The sequence below is a fragment of the Nyctereutes procyonoides genome, unplaced genomic scaffold, assembly GCF_905146905.1.
Source record: "Nyctereutes procyonoides isolate TBG_1078 unplaced genomic scaffold, NYPRO_anot_genome, whole genome shotgun sequence".
NCBI lineage: Eukaryota > Metazoa > Chordata > Mammalia > Carnivora > Canidae > Nyctereutes > Nyctereutes procyonoides.
In genome coordinates this window covers 18,823,985-18,836,244 of record NW_026575047.1, presented here as the reverse complement: position 1 = coordinate 18,836,244, position 12,260 = coordinate 18,823,985, and the positions used below count along the sequence as shown (strand labels likewise).

The following is a 12,260-nucleotide window of genomic DNA, read 5'->3' as shown; positions in this document are numbered from 1 at the left end:
AAAAAAGAAACGTAGTACGTCGAGACCTCCACGTGAAGCGCGTATTTCCACCGCGGGGGGGGGGTCAAAACACTTGCAAGTGGGGCGCAGGGCAAGGCACCCTCCGCACGTGTCGCGCGGGGAAACGCGCTCCGCCCGCCCTCGGGGCTCAACCTCGAGCGCCCCCGGCAAAAGCCCCCAACGCAAACGTGCGCGCGGGCCCCGCTCCCGCGGCTCCTCGCGATGGCAGCGGCCTGCGGGGCCTGCGGGGCGTCACCTGGGCCGACGTCGCACCTCCCGCCTCCCGCCTCCCGCCTCCCGCCCGGGCTGGAGCGGAGCTGCGCGCCTTCTGACGTCATCACCGGGCGCCGAGAACACCCCCCCCCCCGCCCCGCGCCTCTTTCCACTTCGCGGGAGAAGTTGTTGGCGCGAATGGATCCCGAGTCCCGGTAACGGATTCCCCAGCCGACAGGCCCGCCGGCTCGCGCCTTAGTCCGTGGGCTGCGATGGTGAGCCCCGGGGGGAGGCTGTGCGGCTCGGGGGCTCGGGGAGTTGGCAGGCCGGGTGTGGACCGGGCGGTTTTGGTACGGAGGGTGGGGGAGGATGGCGGTGCGGGGCTGCGGAGGGAGCGAGGGCACGGAGGGGCCGCAGAGGGGGCCACAGAGGGGGCGCTGGGCGCAAGCTTTCCGGGGGCCGCGGGGTTACAGCGCTGGGCGCCAGGCTGCGCGCAGGGCTTGTGGTGCTGCGCAGCACTTTCATTTTTTTTTCTTCATTCTTGGGGGAAGGGAGGAAGGAAGGGAGTAAAAGAGGTGATTTGGGGGCTCAGCGATAAAGTTGTTTTCCTGTTTGGCGTTGCCCCAAACCTCTGTGTGCGTCCTGCCCTAAAGCATTGATTTCAAGCTTTGGTTCAAAGCGGAGAAAAACGTAACAAACTTTTCCTTTCTTAGGAGTAAGTTGTCTTAGGCCTTCAACTTTCGTCATTAATAGCGCCATGAAAAGCTCATCACACAGCCGTTTCGAGACCGAAGGTGTAGGGAGGATGCTTTATTTTTTTTTTAAAGAAGTTCAAAGAAGTTAATGGGATAACACGGCTTACTAGGAAAAAAAAAACCAAAAAAAAAAAAAAAAAACCCCAAACCCCGCAGATGTAATATGTTTGACAGCTGTCATCGCTTATCACCTGGTGTTAAAAATAATCTTAAAAAGAAACCCCCACCTCTGTGTGACTCTGCATAAAGCATGTAAATTGAGAGAGAAATGATGATGCAGCCATCAAAACAGACCTTCATAGATAGAGAGGCCTGTGTTTGAAATACTGTATTTGAAGGACAATTCATGATGTCCTGTGAAGCTAGAATCTACTTCGTAATCAGACATAATTTTTTTCAACTATTTTGTAGCTTATTTGTCACAAGGCCAGCATTCTGGAGGGAAAATTTTTATGCCAAATTGGGAAGCCTTGCAGCCCTTTGTGTTTTTTTTTTCCTCAAAGGATGACATACTAGCCACTTCGTATCAAATGCCAGTATGGGAGCTATTGGTTTTATAAACCTTTTCTCATTTAAACCTCACGGGAGTCTAGTTGTACAGGTGGTAAAGGAGGCTTTTAGAGTTTAAACAGTTTGTCATACAACTAATAAATGGTTGGATTAGAATTCTGACCACTGTATTATCCTGCCTCCCTAAAATGATTATCAATATTACTTTTTGGACTTAAGGCACTATGGTATTGTGGAAAGTTGATGGGATTTGGAGACTGGAAGGTAAGAGTGAGGTGATGATTTAGTCTTGCTCTACCATTTACTAGTTATGTGATTGTGGGCTTTATTTAAGTAAATAGCTTAACTTAAACCTTTTTAAAGCCTGTGTTTTCCTTAACTGTTAAAAGGGGCAAAATATAGCTGCCTTAAGTGATTATCTTGAGGATTAAACAGAATAACAAAGCTAAAGCTTCTATTGTGGAACCCGGTATGTGGAGGTATTCTGCTATTATGTGACTACCAGTGATCTAATTTTCTTAGGAAGGACTCTGGAATGTTACACTGTTGAAGGGGCATCAAAGATGCCTCTGCTGTCAGTTTTGGCGAACAGTGTCTTGTATAGTCAACTTTTGATCATTCAGATACTTTAAATTTTGGTTCTTAGTACTCTTGTTCACAATACAGGTGAAAAATAAAGCCCTTCTTGGAAAAGAAGTTGGAGTCAGAAGGAGTTTTGCTGTTTGTTAAAGGGGAAAGGTTTTATAACATAGATAGGAATTTTTGGTTATATTGGTATTTAAGTTGGTCCTTCTATCTCTAGCAAAACCTCAGACTAAAATTCTGTTTAGCATAGGTTTATTGAACATCTGTGTACATGTTATTGTAGAACAGTAGTTCTTTGGGTTACAGTTATGTGATAATGTGATGAGTGGCATGCAAATTTTCTGCCCACAGAAATACATATGAGCATATTACAGCATTTAAGAGGATTTGCAAATCTTCTGAGCCCTTCCGTAGATGTTAACGACTTTTGCCTTGGGAGCTACATTTTTTTTTCTTTAAGTTATTAATAAAGGAATAAAATACTGTATCCACAAAATGGAATATTCTGTGAGCATTAAGAAAGAAAACTTTATACTCTGATATAAAAACAATTATCAGGATAATTCAGTGAAAAATGAAGGTGTAGGACAGTAAGTAATGTATGTGTCACTTTGTGTAGAGAAAGAGAAAATATATACACATTTGCTTGAAGACTGGAAGGTTACACAGGGAACTAACTGATAGCATTTGTTGCCTCCAAAGGTGGGAAATATGTGTCTTGAGAGGCGGGATGGGAGGGAGACTTTTTACTCTTGAATTTTGAACAATGTAAACATAATGTCTATTAAAGGAATTGTAACAAAATTAAAAATGAAAAGAGAAAAGCCATGTAAACAATTTGGATTGCTATGAGAATTTAATTATTTACTCAAAATGTGAATAAAACCTGAGCTGCCATTTTAAAGAAGTCAGCATATATAATTCATTGGCTGGTATAATTCATTGAAAATATGCATAAGATTGAATTAAACACACATGAGACCTAGAGGATAGCCTGTTTGAAGAAGCTGTCAAATCTAAATACATTTGAGCTTCTTCATCCCCTATTCTAGGGGATACCTTTCATATTGTAGTTTACTATGTGAGTGCTCTCACTGGAGTGTGCTGTCACTATTATAATGTAGATTTTGCCATATATACTGGTAGTTGCCCTGTAAGGCCCCTCCCTGCCTCTCTTATCTGTCTTTTGAGTATCTTATGCTGTTCTGTCCCATCTTTTTTTTCTTGCTGTTTCTTCTCCTTGTTGAGATTCTTCCTTGTATATCTGCCTTTTTCTCATGATTCAAGCCTCAGTCATCACTTCCTCAGAGCTTTTGGTGTTATATCTAAGAAACCATTGCCTAATCCAAGGTCATGAAGATTTATGCGTGTCTTCTAAGAGTTTTACTTCTTACATTTAATTTTGAAACATTTTGAGTTGATTTTTGTATGGGATGTGAAGTAGAAGTTCAAATTTATTCTTTTGCATGTGTATGTTCAATTGTTCTGGCACCAGTTGTAGACTGTTCTTTCTCATTGAATTATCTTGTCTCCCTTGTCAAAGATCAATTGACTGTAAGTGTGAGGGTTCTTTTCTGGATTCTCTGTTCTATTACCCCTATGTATCTATCTTAATGCCAGTAATGCATTGTATTTATTACTGTAGTTTTGTGGTAAGTTCCCCACCCCACCTTGTGGTAAGTCCCCCCGCCCCCCCCGGGGTAAGTTTTGAAATCAGGAAGTATTATTAGTCTTTCAACTTTGTTATTTTTCAAGATTGTTTTGTGTTCTGGTCGGGGGCTGTTGATTCCATGAATTTTACAATTGTTAAAGAAGCCAGCTGGGATTTTATTAGTGATTATGTTGAATCCTGTAGATCATTTTGGGAAATATTGCCATCTCAACAGTAGAAGGTCTTCTGATCTATGAACATGGACTATCTTTCCATTTGTTTAGCTCTTCAATTTCTTTAAACAGTGTTTTATAGTTTTCAGGGTATGGGCTTTACACTTTTATTTTTTCCAAGTACTTTTTTCTTTTTGATGATATTGTAAATGAAATAGTTTTCTTTTCTTTCTTTCTTTTTTTTTTTTTTTTTTAAGATTTTATTTATTTACTCAGAGACAAAGAGAGGCAGAGACATAGGTAGAGGGAGAAATAGGCTCCCTGCAGGAAGCCCAATTTAAGACTCAATCCTGGGACTTCGGGATCATGCTCTGAGCCAAAGGCAAGATGCTCAACCACTGAATCACCTAGGTGTCCCTGAAATAGTTTTCTTAATTTCAGTTTTGGATTGTTCATTCCAAGAGTATAGAAATACAATATACTTTTGTATATTGATCTTGTATTCTGCAACATTGCTGACCTCATTTAGTAGTTCTAATAGTTTTTTCTGTAGGAATTTTTTCTATGTAAGATCATTTCATCTGTAAATAGAGATAGTTTTGCTTCATCCTGTCTAATCTAGGTGCCTTTTATCTCTCTCTCTCTCTCTTTTTTTTTTTTTTTTTTTTTTGCCTAAATGCTTTTGCTGGAACTTCCACAGGATTGAATAGAAGTATTGGGAGTGATTGTGTCTTTTTCCTGATCTCAGGGGAAAGCATTCCAACAACTTTTTGCTTTCAAAGGCCTTAATGTAGTTTTAAATACTTTAAGTTTATTTCATAATTTGTTTCTATTGTGCTGCTACCAGTTAAATCACTGGGTATATTAGATATAAAATTTTGTCTTTCAGTGTTTTTCAGGATGAAAGATTCTTACATTTGGATAGAGCTTGTGAATTTGATGATGGTAATCAGTTTCTGTTTGTGGATTTGGTGGGGTTAATCAAATATTTATATTTCTTTGTTACTTTTAGAGTAGAGAAGTAAAGCCAAGATACAATATTTGGCAATTACTCTACAGAGCACTGTAGTACTTATTTGTATAAAACCCTGTACCCTTCAAAGAAAAGTGAACAGAGTGACATAATTTACTTTCTTTTTGCATTTTTGATAGACAAATATGACTTGTTTATTGGTTGAGCTCATCAGCAGTGGAAATAAGTAATTAGAGTTTTTTGGTTATACGTCAAAGTAAATATATAGCAGCTTTTGTACTTTGACCTTTGAAAGCTAACGGTCATTATGAAAGCTAACTTTGTGGGTTTAGGAGTGTTTATTGCAAGAAGAATTTTTTCTTCATCTCTAACTCTACTAATAGATTTATAATCAACCAAATTGGAAACTGCTTGGTACAGGTAAAGGGCTAAACACACAGGATTTTTTTTTTTTTTTGGCAAAGTTGGGTACTTTGTCTTGACTTCTGCATATTAAAATTGCATTTGGCTGCTTGCTAGAAGATGCTTCTAATAGAGTTGTAGAATTGTTTGTTACACCTTAAAGTAGAAAATGCAAGAAACCTTTTTTTGCTTACATTTAAGCATCTTGAATTTCAAAACTTTTACTATGGAACATCTTGTTGGCATTCTCAATTTTTTTCATCTATTAATTGAAGTTAAAAAACTTCATAGGGTGGTTATGAGGATTGAATAAGTTAATTTTTTGAAGTGCTTAAATTATTGCCTGTCAGAGCAAGTCTATTTGAGAGTTTATTAAATAAGTAAATAAATGAAGCTTTGAATCTGGGCATTGGCAATAAAAATAGAGGGAAGAGGACAGCAGTATTTGGGAGATAGGTTAGGTGGGTTGAATAGGTAGAGTCAGATTGAGGAGGAAAAACAGTGCCCATTTTTCTGGTTTGGGCAAATGATGGTGATATGCGTTGAGGTGAGGAATAAAAGAGAAGTCGCAGAGGAATATGAGCTTACTTTTGGACAATATGAATTGGAGGCATCTTTGGGGCATTTGGACAGAGATGTTTCTGGCAGACTATTGGCTACGGAGCTTAGAGGAGGAGTGGAGACACAAGATTTAGAGATGATGTTGAGATGGATGTGAGTTAGCTTACACAGTGTAGGTGGATCAGAACTTTTAAATTTCGAGTTCATGGGGAACCATTAATAGGTTTCATGGGAAAACCTCACCTCTTTTTTTTTTTTTTTAAGATTATTTATTGAGAGAGAGAGAGAGTGTGCAGGCAGAGTGAGAGCAGGCAAGTGGAGGGACAGAGGAAGAGAGAATCCTGAAGCAGACTTCCTGCTGAGTGTGAAGCTGGATGTGGGGCTTGATCCCAGAATCTTGAGATAATGACCTGAGCTGAAATCAAGAGTCGGCTGCTCAACTGACTGAGCCACCCAGGCACCCCAACTCTGCATTTTAGGTTACATGAAGTTTTGTGTGTGGGGTGTTTTCTGACACCAATTAGTTCTCTAGTTCTCTTGACACCAGCTGGGTGTCCTACAGTTCGGTTCAATTTGGACATTTTTCGTAGTTAGTGCAGATTGCACCGGTTAAGGGGCTCAATCCCATTGACTGCTTCCACTTCAGAAGTCAATTGAGAGTCGTGAGACACCTGTACTTCTGCCTCTAAATTAGTTATTCAAGACCTTCTCGGGTTTGATAATTTGCTAGAATGGCTCACAGAACTTGGGGAAGCACTTTACTTATATTTACTAGTTTATCATAAGGGTACAACTTAGAAACAGTCAAACGGTAGGCAAAGATCCACAGTGTAAGATATGGGAGATTGGGGGATATACAGAACATCAGGCCATCTCTGGGTACACCACCCTCTCAGCAGCTTGATATGTCCACCAACCCAGATGCTCTTCAAACATCAAACGTTGCTTGATTGAGAGTTTTTTTATATTTTTATTATTATTATTATTATTATTATTTTTATTGAGAGTTTTTATAACTCAATCTTGACCTTCCTCTTCTCCCTATAACCCTAGGAGTGGGGCGGAGAGTTCCCATCCTTGGCCTTTCTAGTGACCAGTCCCCATCCTGAGTTGCCTCATTAGCATAAACTTAGATGTGATCCAAAGGGCTGATTGTAAATAGCAGGATACTCCTGTCAGTTAAGTCCAAGGGTTTTAGGATCTCTGTGCCAGGAATATAAAGGCCTAATATGTATTTGTAATATAGTGTTTTGTGGAAAATATTCATAGCTTTTGTCAGATCTACAAAAGCATAAACAAAGCCTGGTATGTTTAGTGTTGTCTTGGCACACATTTTGGATATTAATAGTCAACCTGTTATTGACAGCTTCTTATACTAGCATATAAGTTCTGCAAGGATAGGGGCCATAAGGATGGAGAACTGCTATACAGTGCCTGGCACGTGGTACATTTTCAATAAGTATTTGGTGAATGAAGAAGTATAAATAAACTTTATGTTTCCAATAGAAGAGAAGTCAACCAGAATAAAATTTACTGGTATGGAAACCTCTTCTCTAGTCCTTTCTACTTTATAGTTAATGTATTGAACATTTAATGACAATGAATAATATAGCCTAGAGAAATACAGTATTTATTATTTGATAGGTCTATTTTCTTTCTTTTTTTAAAATTACGTATTTTTTAAATTGAAGTATAGTTGACAATGTTACATTCATTTCAGATGTACAACATAGTGAATTGACAATTCTATAGTTTATGCTGTGCTCATGAATGTAGTAGCTATTTTTTTTGAATGTAGTAGCTATTGTGTGTCACTGTAAAACACTGTTACAATACCATTGACTATATTCTCTATGCTGTACTTTTCGTCTCTGTGACTTACTAATTCTATATTTGGAAGCCTGTATCTCCCACGCCCCTTCACTCTCTTTGCCTATCCCTTCAACCCTCTCCCTTCTGGCAACCACCGGTTCTCTGTATGTATGGTCTTTTCTGTGGTTTTTGTTTGTTTTATATATTCTACATATAAATGAAATCATATGGCATTTGTTTTTTTGTCTGACATATTTCACTTAGCATAATACTCTCCAGGTCTATCCATGTGGTCACAAATGGTAAGATCTCATGCTTTTTCATGACCGAGTAATATTCGTGTGTGTGTATGTACACACCACATCTTTGTGTATTCATTTGTCAGTGGACATTTAGGTTGGTAGGTCTTTCTGATTTGAACATATTTGTAATATTCAAGTAGATTAAATTTAATTTTTTAGATTAGAAATCAATTGTAAGAAGTTGATTTCTGAATGAATAAAAACCATAATCAGACTACAATAACCTTGGTGAAAATGTCAAAATGTTGAAATAAACCATTATATCAGGCATAAAGAGTTTTAAATGTTTCAATTATCTCAATTATGCAGATTTGAAGAACTTATTTTTAAAAAAATCTGCATTAATTAATTTCCATTTTCTGTTTAATTTTGCTAGTGTTTGTTAGTATTTTTGGATCAGGTATACTTGAAAACTTTCTGTGATACACTGTTTCATTGAAAGAGTAGTCTAAGGGATCCCTGGGTGGCGCAGCGGTTTAGCGCCTGCCTTTGGCCCAGGGCGCGATCCTGGAGACCCGGGATCGAATCCCACGTTGGGCTCCCAGTGCATGGAGCCTGCTTATCCCTCTGCCTGTGTCTCTGCCTCTCTCTCTCTCTCTCTCTCTCTCTCTCTCACTATCATAAATAAATAAAAAAAATTAAAAAAAAAAAAGAAAGAGTAGTCTAAGGCCCATATGATATACATACTGTGGCTTCAGAATTTTACACATCTTCCTCACCACAACTAAGAATAGAAATGGGTTTCTTCACTGTCTTGGAAGCAACGTCTCAGGTAGTAGACTGAGTAGATTCCAAGGTAAGGAGGAGAGGTAGATATTTCCCTTAATCATACATTTTCCATTTCTGTTCCTTTGCTGTGCTTTATTTTGTCTGGTATTTCCTGTGTTCTGCTTTTTTTCCCTGAAGACAGAAAGACCAAGAGCAGAGAATAGAATGAAGTTCCACAAGAACAGACACTTTTGTCTGTTTTATTCCAAACACCAAGAATAGTTCGTGGCTTGCGACGCCTGGGTGGCTGAGCGGTTTGGTGTCTGCCTTTGGCTCAGGGCGTGATCCTGGAGTTCTGGGGTCGAGTCCCACATCCGGCTCCCCACGGAGAACCTGCTTCTCCCTCTACCTGTGTCTCTGTCTCTCTGTCTCTCGTGAATAAATAAATAAAATCTTAAAAAAATAGTTCTTGGCTCATAGAAGACTCTCAGTGAATGTTGAAGGAAGGAAGGAAGCAAGCAAGTAAGTTAGTTGATGCAGGTTCTTAAAATTCTTTCTGGTTATAACCTATTATTATTTAAAAATTTTTCAGACCACACGTTTACTCACTGGTATCTTCCTCAGAGAATTTCTTGAGTCCAGTGCTAGACTTGGCTGTATCATTAACATCAGTTATACGTAGATATATATGTAAATTTCTAAAAGCCAATTTGTGGGGATCCCTGGGTGGCTCAGCGGTTTAGCGCCTGCCTTTGGCCCCGGGGCATGATCCTGGAGTCCTGGGATCGAGTCCGGTGTCGGGCTCCCGGCATGGAGCCTGCTTCTCCCTCTGCCTGTGTCTCTGCCCCCCCCTTTTTTATGTCTATCATGAATAAATAAATAAAATCTTTAAAAAAAATAAATAAAAGGCAATTCGTTTGGTTAAAAACAGGAAATATTGTACTAAAAGTGGAAGCAATTTTTTCTTTTAAGTAGCCACAGTATTATAATGTGACAAGAGAATACCATATTGCAAGGGTCAATTATAGAAGTCATGTTATTTTACTTTTTAAAAATATTTTATTTTTTTAAGTAATATCTGTACCCAGCGGGGGCTTGAACTCACAACACTGAGATCGAGTCCCATGCTTCACCAACAGCCAGCCAGGTGACCCTGGAATGTCAACTTTAATAATGTACTTAAGAAATAATATACAATAGGTGTTAATTTAATATCCACTTTAAAAAAATCCACTTAAAATTTCTTAAAGCCAAAAGCAGTAAGGTAAATTCATAGCACAAAATTAATTTCAGTTAAATATTATTTTAATACTTAATCTTTTAAAAACAAATCTACCATGAGTTTCATTTTAGGTAATGAAGAACCTCTTTTGGAGCCCAGGTGTGAAGGTCAGTGACCTTAGAAATAAATACTCATGTGTCCAACTGACTTTTTTTTTTTTTAAGGTTTTATTTTTAAGTAATCTCCACACCCAACGTGGAGCTCAAACTCAAACCTCAAGATCAAGAGCTGCATGCTTCACTAGCTGAACCAGCCAGGTGCTCCTTGCATTGAACCAGTATTAATTAAGCATCTACAGGGTGCTGTCCCTGTACTTGAGATAGAGTGGTAAGATAAACAAGCCTGCTATGTGGAACTTACAGCCCTGCCTTCAAGCTCAGATTTCTATGACGATCAAAAGTATGTCCTACTGGGGCAGGTGGTGGCCCAGTCAGTGGAGCTTGTGACTCTCGGTCTTTGGGTTGTGAGCTTGTGTCCCATGTTGGAGCTAGAGGTTATGTTAAAAAAAAAAAAGAAAAAATCTCCTCCTAATCATTTTAGGACTCAGTTTAGATGTTGCTTTTGTTGGAAGCTGTCCCAAAGGCTATTTGTGTTAGTGCTCCCGGTCCACTTTAGTGATAAGATCTATCTTAGCAGTTTTTTTATCTAATTCTTTATATATTTATCTCTTAGGTAGCTGCATGAAGGCATTTTCCTGTTTGTGTTCTGAGTCCTGCCTGTAAGCACACAAATGTATCAGGAATGAGAAGGGAAAGACCATACTGCTAGTTGTAGGATATGGCTACCTTTGCATAGATCTTAGAATTATAGGGAAACTCTGAAGGGACAGTCATGGTCAAGTGGAAAACTATGAAAGAGATTTGGAGTCAGACTACCAGGTTCCATAGTGGAGGTTTTGGTGTACCATCTTAATCCCCACAGGAATTTTATGAGGCATGTGGTATCAGAGGAAACTAAAGAGCAGAGAAGTAATTCATCTCAAGTGACCTGTAGTAGTAAATGGCAAAACTGACAAAGCTTGCATTCGACTTAATTTTATTCATCTGTAAGATGGAGATGTTGTTTGCCCCTGTATACTTCAGAGTCATCAAAAGATATATGTCCAGTAGCTATAAGTAAAAACATGAAAAACTTATTAGCTGTTTGTGCTAAAATTTGTTTTAACTTTGTGATTTTTGCCTAAACTTTTGCCTCATTTGAACTGACTTTCTTGTTCAACTAATAACTGTTGAATAAAATAAGAAATAATTACTACTTTTTTTTTATTTCCCCAAATAAAAATAATATTATTTTCTATTATCATTTCTTTTAGAGGTGGAATTCCTGGGACAGTGGGTATATACATTTACAATTTTGATGAGTGTTGCTGATTGTCCTGTGGAACAGTTTTTGTCTTCCATTATACTAGTTTTTACTTTTATAGCAGTATAGTGTGTGAGCATCTGTTTTTCCATATCTTTGACAAATCTGGGCATTATCAATATTTTAACATTTAGAGAAAAATAATCCAGCTTCAGTTTATCTGTTATTTTTGAAATTGAACATCTCATATTGTTTGTTGGTTATTTGGATCTTTTATATAATATGCTTTAGTTGCCTTTTGTTTTTTCTACTCAGCTATCTTTTATTGATTTGTAGGAACCTTTATATATAATAAATATTGTAGATATTTTGAAGTTAGTTGTTTGTATTTTAACTTTTGCTTATGGGATCTTTTATTTTTATGGAGTCAGATCTTTCTTTATGGATGGTTTTTAGCCTTGATGCTCTGCTTAGTCTTTCCCTTTGCCAAGATTTTAAAAGTAAATTTAAAAATCTGTTTCTTTTTTTACTCATAGACTCAACAAAAATTATTCTTTGAAGGGAAAAGTGCTGTTTAGATCTATTGTTTGGGAACATGATTAACCATTAGAGATGTTCATCATTTCATAAAATCATGAAAACTGGGAATGCTAGACAGAGAGTGTTGAGGAGGAAGGTGAAGTCATTCTGAATTGAAGCCAAATTAGTGACCTTTAGATATTTACATACATGATGGTTGCTCATGTTGGAGATAATCCTTAAAAGGTAGAGTCTGTTGGCTTTCATTCTGATGAAAATTCTTTTCCAAGAGTTTAGATTTTCAGTGTATATTGAGTTAGATCATGTTGTAATTTCTTTAACTGCTCTGTTGGTGTCAGAGTATAAGGGTGCGGGGAGTGAGAGAGTAGAGTAGAATAAAGGAAAGGAGGGAGATGTTGGGGTGGTGCAGTGGGTTAAGCATCTGATTCTTGGTTTGGCTCAGGTTCAGGGTGGTGAGATTGAGCACCGCATGGGGCAGTGGGCTTAGCTCA

The 12,260-nt window shown here is 38.4% G+C and overlaps 1 protein-coding gene across 2 annotated transcripts in view; it reads left to right on the top strand.

Annotated features, from left to right (window-relative positions):
* Positions 1-377: 377 nt before the first annotated feature.
* RFC1 (replication factor C subunit 1) overlaps positions 378-12,260 on the top strand; it is a 74,063-nt gene continuing 62,180 nt past the window's right edge. For both annotated transcript variants that reach the window (XM_055326132.1, XM_055326131.1), the window contains exon 1: positions 378-488. In XM_055326132.1, coding sequence (XP_055182107.1) covers positions 486-488 — 3 coding nt within the window. In that variant the 5' untranslated portion in view covers positions 378-485. The remainder of the gene's footprint in view (positions 489-12,260) is intronic.